Source organism: Erithacus rubecula (genome assembly GCF_903797595.1).
Source record: "Erithacus rubecula genome assembly, chromosome: 3".
Lineage (NCBI taxonomy): Eukaryota > Metazoa > Chordata > Aves > Passeriformes > Muscicapidae > Erithacus > Erithacus rubecula.
In genome coordinates this window covers 81106325-81118825 of record NC_136689.1, presented here as the reverse complement: position 1 = coordinate 81118825, position 12501 = coordinate 81106325, and the positions used below count along the sequence as shown (strand labels likewise).

General features: G+C 43.6%; 1 protein-coding gene across 9 annotated transcripts in view; it reads left to right on the top strand.

Moving 5' to 3' along the window:
• Positions 1 to 4673: 4673 nt before the first annotated feature.
• COBL (cordon-bleu WH2 repeat protein) overlaps positions 4674 to 12501 on the top strand; it is a 156353-nt gene continuing 148525 nt past the window's right edge. For 7 of the 9 annotated variants that reach the window (XM_079300377.1, XM_079300373.1, XM_079300371.1 and 4 more), the window contains exon 1: positions 4674 to 5075. In XM_079300377.1, coding sequence (XP_079156503.1) covers positions 5032 to 5075 — 44 coding nt within the window. In that variant the 5' untranslated portion in view covers positions 4674 to 5031. The remainder of the gene's footprint in view (positions 5076 to 12501) is intronic. The other 2 variants (XM_079300369.1, XM_079300376.1) reach the window with 2 other exon arrangements.

Here is a 12501-nt window from a genome sequence, read left to right as displayed (position 1 = left end):
CAGTGTATTATAGAGCTTCAGTCAGCTTCAGTCTGTGTTATGTGGTTGTCTGCTGTGTCCACTTCTAGCCACATTTAAAATAATCCAGCGATGGTTGCACTGTTCACAGAAATTCCTCTTGCCCTATTCACATTGGGTTTAAACCATGTCCCCATCTCTTTTAATGTACACCACATTTCTCACCCCACATATGTGTTCTGAAATACTCTCTCAGGCAAAAGGACCCTCTCTTTCCTGAGTATTTTTATATGGCATGATTGTGCTCGATCTGCCCTGCGGCTCCTGATTGTCAGTGCTGGATTGCCAGAACTGCATCAGGGACCCTCTTGTGTCCAGTGCTACTCCATCCCTCTCTTCACCACTCTCCAGATCACACCACAGATTTAAGGAACTAGTGAATGGTCAAGCAGGGGTTTCTTCAGCAGTCTTTTCCATGCAGGGGGTGGGCAAGAGCCTCTAGGTTTCTTCACCACACTCATGATACTTTTTCCTAGGTCTTAATGCCACTAAACCCTTCATTGACTTCAGTAAGTTTTGGGAGATAAAGGAAAAAATCTCTGGAGGGTTCTGTCTTTCAAAACAGAATGGGTTGAAAGATAGAAAGACAAAAAACAAGCTACAGTATTTCTACATACACAGAAGACAACTACCTGATAATTCAGAACAGCATGGACTATCTCAGCAAAAGCTACAAAAACCTGTATCTGTATCCATACCCATGTGCTCTTTCAGATGGCTTGTCATGTGACATATGATTAGTATCTTTTTTGGTTCTTTCTTTGCGATCCTCAATTGAAATCACAGATGTTTTATACATGTCTCTAAAAGATGAAGACAACCAAAATCTGTTCCAAACCCCCAGGTTGTCCAGGGCAGGAACTGCCTTGGCTCTCTTGCAGGTGCCATGCAAGGGCAGTTTGGCACTGGGTCTCAAAGGTGGCTTCTCAGCACCACACAAGACATGTAAGAAGAACAAAAAGTGAAGCAGAAATTTGTTGGCAATTTTCTTTGTGACTAAGGGCAGATCCAAGCATCCTTGTTCCTTGTTCCCCCTTGAGTGCTCCACTCATCAAGCCATGGTGCCTTTCTGAAGTAAATCCAGCCTCTTCAGTGGTATTTGATAATGAGTTAGGCTGTTATGGGCCAGCAATGACCCAATATTTGCTCAAAACTAGTGAATGTTTTTATTTGTTTTTGACTCGTTCCTCTAAAATGCATATTATTTGCTCTCAGCTATTTCAGGTTCCTAACAAAAACAATAGGACATGTAGGCCCAACTCCCAAAACAAATTTCTGAAGAACGGGTGCTCTGGGATTTAAGGAAAAGACCTAGCCAGCCTTGAAAATCTAACTCCTGTCTCTTTTTTTCCTTTTTACTATGGATAGCAAAATAAAAAACGTTTGTGAGCTTGAGGCTACACAACTCCAATTGCTCTAATTACATAGCTAGGAATTTTATGATTGTACAATAAGTCAACTCTTTTACCAGGACTAATGTTTAAATTGCAACTTCTAGATTGCTTAAAATGGGAAAAAGACCTATGTAGTTAAAAAAGTTTGCAATTAACTGAACCTGACCACAATAACTAACTTCTATTCACAATTTATTCCTGTGATAAATTTGAGGTTGTTATTTTTGCTTTGGTTTTTAGGCTCAAACCTGGTTTCCAATGCTGGGATGGTCTTCAAACAGCTAAATAATGAAAAAAGATTATGTGTTAGACTAGAGAAAAAGTTTGGTTGAGGTGCATATTAGCAAATGCTGAGTTATTTTTAAGCTCTTTTTGCTATATAAACAAATTCTTTGGTATTAGACTTGTCTTACTAGATTCCTTACATGTTCAGTTACGTTTATACTACAAACTCAAATTCCTGAAATATTGCAGGCCAGAAAAATGTAGCCTTAAAGGTTTGATTCAGTAATACTACTAGCAGAGAAGGTGAAAAAAAACAAGAATAAGGTTTAGAAAACTATGCAAAGGTATAAATGAGAAGTTCTACTGGTGAATAATTGATTTTTTTATTTGTAAAGGCCTAAATAATTTTACAGCAATGATTTTGTCATTTTCATAATTGATTTGCTTAGAAAAAATATTGAAGAGGCCCATCGAAACAGAGATGAAGCTCTACAAACAGGAAAGGGTTAAAGAAACTCAGAGCACTGAACATGCAAATCTCACAATTTTATGACATTGGCAAATACTCATATAGCCCTTCTCCAAACTATTGCCCTTTGCCTAAACAAAGGAGCACAGCACCCCAATTGTGGGGATTACAATGCACACTAGAAATAGCCCCTTTGCCCTTTTTAAGAGGGACAGACATTGCCAAGCAGCCTAGAGAAAAACAGACTCCCATGTTGCATCACACAGTGTACTCCTCACATTTCGCTCAGCTTTTCCATCAGATATATGCAACTAAAGAATAGGGGACATGGGCATTTGGCCCCACTGGTGCTCTGGAGATGCAAGATCATGAGTTTGGTAATTAATAGGCTTTCCCTGTTTTGATATGCTGTACAAAAAGAAGGGAATACAATAAGCAAATACTAGTTCAATGTTTTGTACTTTTCACTCCTGCTCAGGTATATGAGAATAGAAGTTACAGCTGAGGCAAGGGAAATTATTTTGGTGCAGATTGCTAATGATGCAGATGGGGAAATATTTGGGTGTTTCTGCAGAGGGTTTTGTGCCTCTGCAGCTTTAGCAACTGTTCTAGAATAAGGAAGAGTTCATTAAGATTTAGGAGTAAAAACAGGAGATGAAAAATGAGTGAACAGATGATGAACAGAGCTGTGAAGTTCCCGTGATGTAATAGATGACCATTCATTCCTGGAGCTATGGAAACTGACAGTGTGCAGTGGCTGAACCAATCCACTTGCAAAATAAAGTATGCAGCCTAGCCTATTTATTTTCATAAAGGTGCAAATTAAGATCATACATGTGGCTCATTACCGTGGCATGTGGCTCAGATGACCGGGGTAATTACTGAACTGTGGTGACTCAGTCAACTTCTACCCATGGCAACAGGGAAATTAGAGATCGATGTTTTGCTTCTGCAAATTTGTGGTTTTGTTTCTCTATGTACAGCCAGGATAGGCAGCTGCCTCCCATAGATATCTGCACATGTGGGGTTGGAGAGAAGGGATGGGAAGCCAGCATTCTTAAATCTCTGCTGAGGAGACGGGAATTAAGGGGATACTTTGCACTGTCAAAGTGAGAGAAGATAAAGTTAAGGATAACACAAGAACTGTTCTGTTGCACACTGGGGGAAATACATAGAAACCGGTATTTTGGTCATAATGCAAAGCCTCGGTAGACAAATGTGGGCATTTACAGTGATTTTACAGTCATGTAGTACAGGAAAGATGAGCATCTCTTTCACTCCTCTGTTACTTGCAAATCAATCCAATGTCCAAATGTTTCAAAGCATTTTCAATATGCCTGGGATGGGGTTTTCTTGCATATGGCAATGCCATCAGCCACATGCGTCTTCTGACCCCTATTTCCCAAGTCTTGCTTGCTGAGGAAACAGCTCTCACTTTTTGAGCCAGAGAAGCTGCATGCATCTACTCGGCTTGGTTACTGAGCTAGCAAGACACTTTTTGATGGGCAGAAATGCAGAAATATGAGCTCAAGACTGAAGGGGTTGAAGAGTTTGGGGAAAGGGTGACCATTAAGCAGAACCTGTGTGACTACCACCAAGGCAGCCAGGTGAAAAGCCAAGTAAGGCAGCAGCACAGCTCTTCATTCGAGCTTCTTAGTGTAACATCACTCAGCCTGCTTGCTCCCATCTCTTGGTCCCAGTTCTGGCTGCTGGCCTGACCTGCCTGTTGTTTCTGCCATCCTCGTACTGTGGCCGGGAAAGTAAGGTGACATAAATTGAGAGGAGCAGAGAAATTCCTGAAATACCTGGAGAAGCCAGGCTGCCCAACTCCGGACGTGCCGGGCTGAGGACACACACAAGAGTAGTGACAGCCAGACTCCCCCGCCTCCAGCCTGGTTTTGCTTCCGCACAAAGGTGTAGCAGCCGATATTCCTGAAACAGCACAGAGAGATTTTAACGCGATGCCCACGTTTCCACGAAGCCTGTGCCGCTGTGCGCCCCGCACCGCCCGGGGAGTGGGGCTGCCTTCCCCGTGCTGGGCTCGTTCCAGAGGAGGAAAATCCCAGGAGAAGCCTGCCTTGCCATGCCACGGCTCTCCAGCCTCTCTCCCTGACCACAGCCGCTGCTAATTTTAAAAGTTGTTTGTGCCGCCTCCGAGAGAAGAAAAAGTATCTGTGCGAACAGAGGTGACGAGAAACAGGCCGTAGGTGGAAGAGCCAGGGCTGGGCAGGGTGTGAGGCTGAGGAAAAGCCTCCGCTCCCCGCGGGGTTCAGTGTCGGGCACAGCCGCCTGACAAGCACAGGGTTTGCCAATTTCGTGGCGAAAGAGACAGAGCAGGGTCCCAGGAGCTGGCGCCGGCGGGGGCGTATGTGGGATTGTCGCTCCTCTCCTGTTACCCCATCCCTTCCTCTCCCACGCCGTGGCGTGGGCGGCGTGGGTGGCCGCCCTGGCAGCGCCCGCGGGGGCACCGCCGTGTTTGCGTTTGTGCCGGGCGGTCACATGGAAACCGGCCCGCAGCGCCCCCGCACTCCGCGCTGCCCGGGCAGCCGAGCCCCGCCGCGCCGGGAGCGCCGCCGCCGGACTCTCGCCCTCCGTGCCCGGCTGCGGTCCGGCCGGGCAGCCCGGCTGTCAGGGCCCCCGCGGAGTGCCTTCCCTGCCGGCCGGGTAAGGCGGGCGGAGCCGCCCCGGCAGCGCATCCCCGCCCGCGGCCGGGCTCGCCGGGCTGGGCAGCCGTGGGCGGCGGCGGCCGGGCAGTGCCGCCCGGCAGCGGGGCGGGGAGCGGGGGAGGTGGGGGCGAGGGCGGCTCTCACTCCTGTGCTCTCCTCTCCTCCCTCCCTCTCGGTACCTCCGCCTCCGACCTTCGCCGCTGCCGGGATCGCGTCTTGCACCGGCCCGTCCTCTGCGAAGTGGCGAGGGGGCCCGGCCATGGAGACCCTCGTGCGCCCCGGGGCCAGCAAACCCCCCACCGGGTAAGCTCCGCTCCTCTCCGCGGGCGGGAGTGGCTCGGGGCGGCGGCACGGCCGTGCTGGCCGGCGGGCCGCGGGTGCCTTCCTTCCCTCCGTGCCGCCTGTCCCGCTTCCCTCCGGGGCGCCGAGGTCAGAGCGGCGCGCAGGTGTCGGCGCCCGGCCCGGGGACGGAGGGGGCACGGCGGGGAGCGGGGGGTCGTGAGCTCGGGTGCCAAAAGGTCAGGAGCGGGAGAAAGTGCTTCTTTCGCCTTTAACCTGCGAGAGGGACGCCCCGGCCCGGCTGCTGGCGCTGCTGCTGCGGGACCCGAGAGCCGGTTCGTTTCGGGGCTTGTTCCCTTCAGGAGGTGGTTCTGCTCTGCGGGACGAAGGGCAGCCGCTGCTTGCAGCTCTCGACCCGGGCCACCGGGGCTGGAAGGGACACTGGAGGGGAGGGAGCCGGGGCTCGGGGTGGAGGCTCCGGGAAGCCCCCGCGTCCGCAGAGGTTCTCGCTCCTACTCCCCCCTGCCCGAGCGCCAAAACGCAGCTGCCAAAAGCCTTGAAAGGTTTATTCGGCTGTCCTCTGGGTCTCAGCCCCACCGCACGGCCGCGGCAGAGGAAGGAAGAGCACTGCCAACCGCGAATTAAAAGCGCCCAAAATCGCCCGAGGTTGGTGGGAGACCGCGGTGATTACTCGCGGTGCCTCCTGCCTTTGGTGACACGCACCGCTCTCGCAGCATTATTGCTAAGTAGCGGGAGGGTTAGGGGTTTTTCAAGAGAACAGACAAGTGGAAGATATGCCAACAGTGGAATTTATTAGTCCGTTAATTAAACGACGAGAGCAGCAGCACGTTGAGGTCCTAAGTGATCTCTTTTGTCAGAGCAAAAACTGGGCAAGTTTTAAGAGCTATGCTGTCTGCTCACTGCAATTTACTGCTCTACTTCACACTGCACAGACTGAAAGAGACTGTGATTGCTTCAGCAGCTTTTTTTTTTATTATTATTATTTTTAGTTCTAATGTTTATACCATGAATTTATTTTCAATAAAGTAGGAAACAACTCTAAAGTATGTGCTAGTAGGCTATAGTAGTTCTGTTCAGTTTCGTTTCCTTAGTTTGTGTTTAATAGAGAACCTTGCAGTGTACACAGAAGGTGGTACAGGGAGCAGTGGTGAAGATGCCATTGCTAGTGCTGTGGTGATGAAACAATGGGTGCCATGTGCCTTTGCTTGCAAAGTAGAACATAGCTTATTGCTCTTTTGTAAATAAAATGCTTAATTCCAGCTGAAATTGAGCCTGTTTGATCATGACCTTTTAAGCTAACCTTCCAGGAAGAGTGGTAGATATAAGGTTCGTCTTCTCTCTGTATTTAGTTGATGTAACAGTATAGCTCCTTTCTAAAATCTTGATGAATAGGAGATATATGGTATCCAAAGATTCATTAAAAAATTTATTTTGCAATGGGAATGCATGTCATTGGTGCATCTCAGAGAGGACCAGGAGCATTTCTGAATAAAACTCCTGAATCCTTTGTAACCAGTTTCATCTGTGTAAACTTGTCCACAGCCATGCTCAGATATCACGTACATGAACAGAAGTTACAGTAAATGCATTGACTTCAGTTGTATTGCTCCCGACATGGCTCAAGGAGGTGAATCCAATCCTAGGGTGCAGATGCACTTGTGATATTGTATAACAAAGTGTGTGGGTGCTAATCTGCTCATGGGGAAGCTGATGGCAACACTGTCCTGTGCACCAAGGGCCTGTTTAATCTGAGCTCATTTCAGCCTTGAATTACTTTGTGTCGCCTTTTCTTGCAAGTCTGATCTTCCCTGCTTGGTGTGTCTGTGCTGTTAGCAGTGGGCTTCACTGAATGGTTCATAATTCCCTGAGCTTCTATCATCCATACTGGACACTGGTGAATGTTTGATCCCTAATCAGATTTTACTCACTCGGTGATAAAATCTGTTTGGGTCAGGAAAGTGCAGTGAGAGCACAGCTTTGTCCTTTTTTGTTGCCATATTAATCCAGACATGAACTGCATCTGTGGAGTGTGGCTGAGGACCTCTGGCTGCTAAGGCCTTTGTGGCAGAAATACTTTCCTTTCATGGCAGAAGATGTGCTGTGCACATTTCCAGCTTATTGATTGGCTTAGCTTGCAATTAGGAGGTTTTGTCTGTATGTAAATCATTAACAGCAACATTGTGACCCTCCCTTGTTAAACACTGAACAAATTTAATGTATCATTTTGTGCAGGGTAGAGAGGCTCTGCTATGTGTTCATACACATAAATTCACTTATGTGTGCTCCATGGCAGAATTCCTTGAGAATAAAGCATTTAAATGTTGTTTGGGGCTTTTTGGCTTTAAATGGCAAAGGAAAATCTGAAGTTTGTGCTGGTGTTGTTGCAGGATTTTTCCAATTTTTCAGTTTCAAAAAAGAATTTTAGACTTCAGAACCAATGATTTTATTTTTACTGATTTCAAGGCATAAGCTTTTATAAGCTTTATAAGTTCATAGTGCTTTATTTAATGAACATATATTTTGGTTTACAAAAGTGAATTTCAGATAACCAGTAGCATCACAGAAATTACAATTTACTCTATTATTATGTGGTGGATGCTAAAAAACAAATCCTAGTATCTAAAAGACACTATCTTAGTATCTTATATCTGCCCAGTCTCTGGGTGTTTCAGTTAGTTTCTTTTTTGACCATAATTTGGCATAACAGGCATACACTGGTCATAAATGGCACTGCAAGGCCAAGGATCAGTTCTGTTCTGCTCTGTTAGGAACTTGCAAAGAGCAGAGCATCTTCCCTGGCCACTGAAGGCATCTCCATCTCCCACAGAAAACAGCAGTTTATGGATCCTTCTTCAAGCCTGTGTCTGAGGACAGAAAATCTTCCTCTGGAATCTGGCAAATGTGGGGGAAACCTCTTTACTAAACTGGATGAATGATTTCTTTAATAGGACCTTTATTTTCTGTGCTTCAACTTCTCTATCTCATAGGGCCTTATGGTGCTAACAAACACAATCTTAGCACACCTACTTTGGAGTGACTTCCCTGCTGTATTGAAGTTTCCTTGGAAGTCAGATAAGGATGTGAAACATCAGTAATGTTTACATGCAGAACCAGGGAAAGCAAACTGCCAGCTACAGAGCAAGTTGCACATCTCAACTTGTTGAAACCTTTTCTTACTTTTTTTATAACTGCTACACATAGTTAAGTTGCTTTGTGAGACTGCACAACCAGCTTTAAAAAAAAATATTATTATTGTGTTTAGGGTTTTATTTTCTTGTCTAGAAAAGCCTGGAGAGCACTGCTGTGCACAGAATATCTGTTAGTCTGTCTAACACTAGTTGTATCATGCTGTAGCTGACTTCCAAATGTTGCACAGTTTATGATAAAAAGAAACACTATGTAATTAGTTTTTAATTGGGAAACTGAGCAATTTGTGTATGTCTTCTATGTTTTGTATTTATATGAGATTTCTGTGTTATGTGCAGAGTGGTAGATGGCAAAGGGAATGACTGCAACCAGAAGTGTAGAGCAGCAGTGTGGTAAAATCACATTGTGGTTTGAGTTGAAAGGGACCATAAAGATCATCTCATTCTAGCTTTCCTGCCTAGGCAAAGACAGCTTCCACTACACCAGGCTGCTCAAAGTCCCATCCAGTTTTGCCTTCAACACTGACAGGGATGGGGTGTGCACAGCTTCTCTCCACATGGAAAACAATTTATTCCTAATATCTCATCTAAACCTCCTCTCTTTTAGTTTAAGGCCATTCCTCCTTGTTCTATCCCTGCATGGGAGCAACTTTCAAGTTGACCAGTTGCAAAACTGACACTTATAATTTTTGGCATTGGCCTTCACATTGTTTCATTATTTGTATCTGTACCACTCCTGCAGAATTCAGTTGATTCACTTCAATACCCTCCTTATCTGTCCACCTGAGATATGGAGCTTCCCTGTGATGCATTTTTCTGGCACCACAGTCAACATTAACCCTGTCTGCCTCTCAGTCTGGAGCCAAAGTATTTAATTCTGTGTCAGTGGAGATACAAGTCATTAAATAAAACTCTGGTAGTAATGATGGAAAAATTGTGCATGCTATTGCATAGAATGAAACAGAGTAATTTTGTCTGTGTTTGGCGCCTCCATATGAATGTAACTGTTGCAGTAATATACTGTAACAGATTTGTATTTTCAGTCATGACTAATATCTCAGGATTTCTGAAGATAAGGATACTAATTGTAAGAGTAAACCAAATGGTGAGATAGATACAATGTAATCAAGTCCTGGCAGCTGTTCTTTCTGAAGTCCAGGTTCTTATTTCTCCTACTTTTCTTCTTTTCTTTTCTTTTCTTTTCTTTTCTTTTCTTTTCTTTTCTTTTCTTTTCTTTTCTTTTCTTTTCTTTTCTTTTCTTTTCTTTTCTTTTCTTTTCTTTTCTTTTCTTTTCTTTTCTTTTCTTTTCTTTTCTTTTCTTTTCTTTTCTTTTCTTTTCTTTTCTTTTCTTTTCTTTTCTTTTTCTTTTTCTTTTTCTTTTTCTTTTCTTTTCTTGTTGCTGTTTGTTTTGTCTTTTTCCTTTCAGAAATTTGCCAGAGTAGAGAATTAATGCATTATAAAAGCTCTTTCATTTCTCTGCTGTCTAGAATATTCAGGATTTGTTTTGACTTTCCCCATCTTCCAGTTGTCTCTCATTATTTTGTTCCCATGGAATTTTTTTCTATTTTTTTTTTTTGTCTTGTTATTTTATGCCACTCCTGCCACTGTTAGATTAAATTGAACCTTCTCTTTCTTACTGTCACCTGTCTTAGTTGTTGTTCATGTTCTTTCCCTTATAATTTCAGATTAATTTTCCTTCAGGTTTTGCTCATTTTTTTGTAAATTTACATCTTGGTCAAGTTGCTAGCTTTCATGGAATAATTTCACTGCTCTGCAGGAACATTTTGATAGGACAGATTTTACTTACCAGCCCAACTGGGCTAGCTACACCAGTAACAGTCAATTTCAGGAGGCTGCACTAGAGAAGGGGGCATTAATTGCAGTTTCAAGTGCTCTCATGGGTACCCCTTCAGAAGATGCTGACCCTTACAAACAACTTCCTAAATATTTATATTGAAGTCAGTTCAATAAATACATGGCTGCTTTGTGTGTAGCTAATCTTGCTGGAGAACTGGTATATTTCTTTTCACCAAGTAATTCAGATCCCAATGCATGCTTATGGCCAGAATGAAAGATTTTTTTTTTTTTTCCCCATCAAAGGAATGAGAGTTCTTTGGAATACGTGTATTTAATCTTAATCATCTGTCCTCATGAAGACTTCTTGAATTATCTCACAAGCATTTATGAAGACTTCCTAAAAATATTCATTTGGCTTAAAGAATTACATGTAGAAGACTCCATATTATTTATATAGGCAAAAGTGTGAACACATTTACATGACCAGCCCCAAAAGGAGGCCTGTGACAGAGTTAGGGAAATACCTCACTTCTTCTGAATCGCAATTCAGTGCCTTAACAAGTGCTCCCCTGTGTCTGGGCTTTAGCTACTCTGTTAGCATCAGCAAACACTTGATGTTCTGGCAACGACTATGTTCTGTATACTGCAGCTTTTTGTGTTGCTCTGGCATTGTGATTTCCATGAAAATTGACAGTTTTCACACTATAATGCTGCTTCTAAGAGAATGACGGCCTTTAGAAATTGTTTTTTTCCATAGCAGGTTAAGCCAGTTTACGCATGAGAAACTGGGAATCGGAAAATAATTACAATCCTTGTTTCCAGCTCAAAATATTATTTAAGGATTGTTTTAAAATGGCTGCATTTCCAGGTCATGGAAATTACAACCCTTATTAAGGTATGACTCCTCTTTATATAGAAAGCTGTTAGTTGCCCAGTGATCCAGGCTGCTTATTAAATAAGTGATCCTGGGAATAGTGTATTGTTGTCATAGTTCCAGCATGAGGCAGGGGCTTGACCCATGAGCAGTCAGAAAGCTGTGTGGCAGGGCTGTGCTCTGATGGCCCTGATGCACAGCATCTCATAACCACTTCAGTCCCCTCATACCAGAAATTATGCCTTTTCAGTTTCATTAGTCCCTCAGCTAACGAGCTTGCCTCAGGTGCTGTGCATTTGTGCAGAGCAGTTGTCATAACCAGAGAAAGGGGGAAAAATGGATTTGGAATGTTTTTTCTATGTTCTTTTGTTCTTACTATAGCTTCCAAATTCAGACTGTCTATAGGGCCATAAATAATTTCTTATTTCTGTAAATTCAACATGATATTTGTACATTAAGCTGTGCTTTGTGTCATTCTTTGGGATATGTTGAGATATGTATATGTTGTCAATTTCCTTGCAAAGTTTCCGTGATGAAATATTAATTACAAAGTTTTCTCTAGTAGTCAAAAAAAAAAAAAAAGCCTAAGTCCTTTTTTTTTTTATATGGTGAGCATCATTGAAACAGGTAGGAAAGGTGGAAATGAAGTGGTGCAGTCTGTCCAGAGGTACTGGCAGATGTGCAGTAGACAGACTGCACTTTCAGGTTTGGTTCTGTGTTCTCCAGTGTCTTGTTTTATTAAAGGTGGTTGACCTGTGCATAAGTATGTAAGGCTGGTCTGTGAGCTCTTCTGCCTCTTTCTCTCTCAATATTGCTATGGTGTATGTAAAGGGGAACAGCTCAGTAAAGTGTGGTGCAGAATTCCTCACCTAAGTAATCATCAACTAGGTAATTAGGGAACTCTCTTACAGAAAACCCATGCTCAAGAATCTGCTTGGCAGAAGAAGGGCTGAGAATTAATCTTGCAGTAGCTTTTACTACACTGAATTCTAGGACCAGCCTGTAGCCTGGAGTCCTCCTTTTTCCTTTGAGTGAGAAACCAGATAGATGTGAGCCTCAGTATTCCTGAAGCTGTTGCATTGAAGTTGGTGTTTCTGTAGCAAGCTCTTACTTGTAGCAAGCTCTCAAAGCTAGAGAAAATACAGTCTTGCTCAGCTGAGCTGATGTTGTGGTGGTAACAGTAAAAACCTCCTTTGTTCCAAAAAAATAAGCAGCTAACATGCAAAATCATCCCTCTTACATGGAGCTTGAGGAAGAAAATTAGATTTTATATTATCAATGTTCTAAATATAGCCATACTGTGAGGTTCAAACAGCAAGTACCAATCCAAAAGTATTTAATCAGATAAGTGTTATTTTATGTTTTCACCAAGAATGACTAACAGTCCCTAGCAGTGACTGTCTGTTTGCTGTGCCTACTTTCCTTTCCTGTGTGTCAGGCTCTATTTAAACAAATGTGTGCTGATCTTGTTGACTGTTACTGGGTTGTTATTGTGAAGTGGAGCTAAAACTGTTGGTTTTCAGTAATCAGGGGTTAATGACCTGTTTTTTGAAGACCACACAAATGGAGATTTAAAATGGATACCATTAATGGTTGATGAGATGCTTTCTGA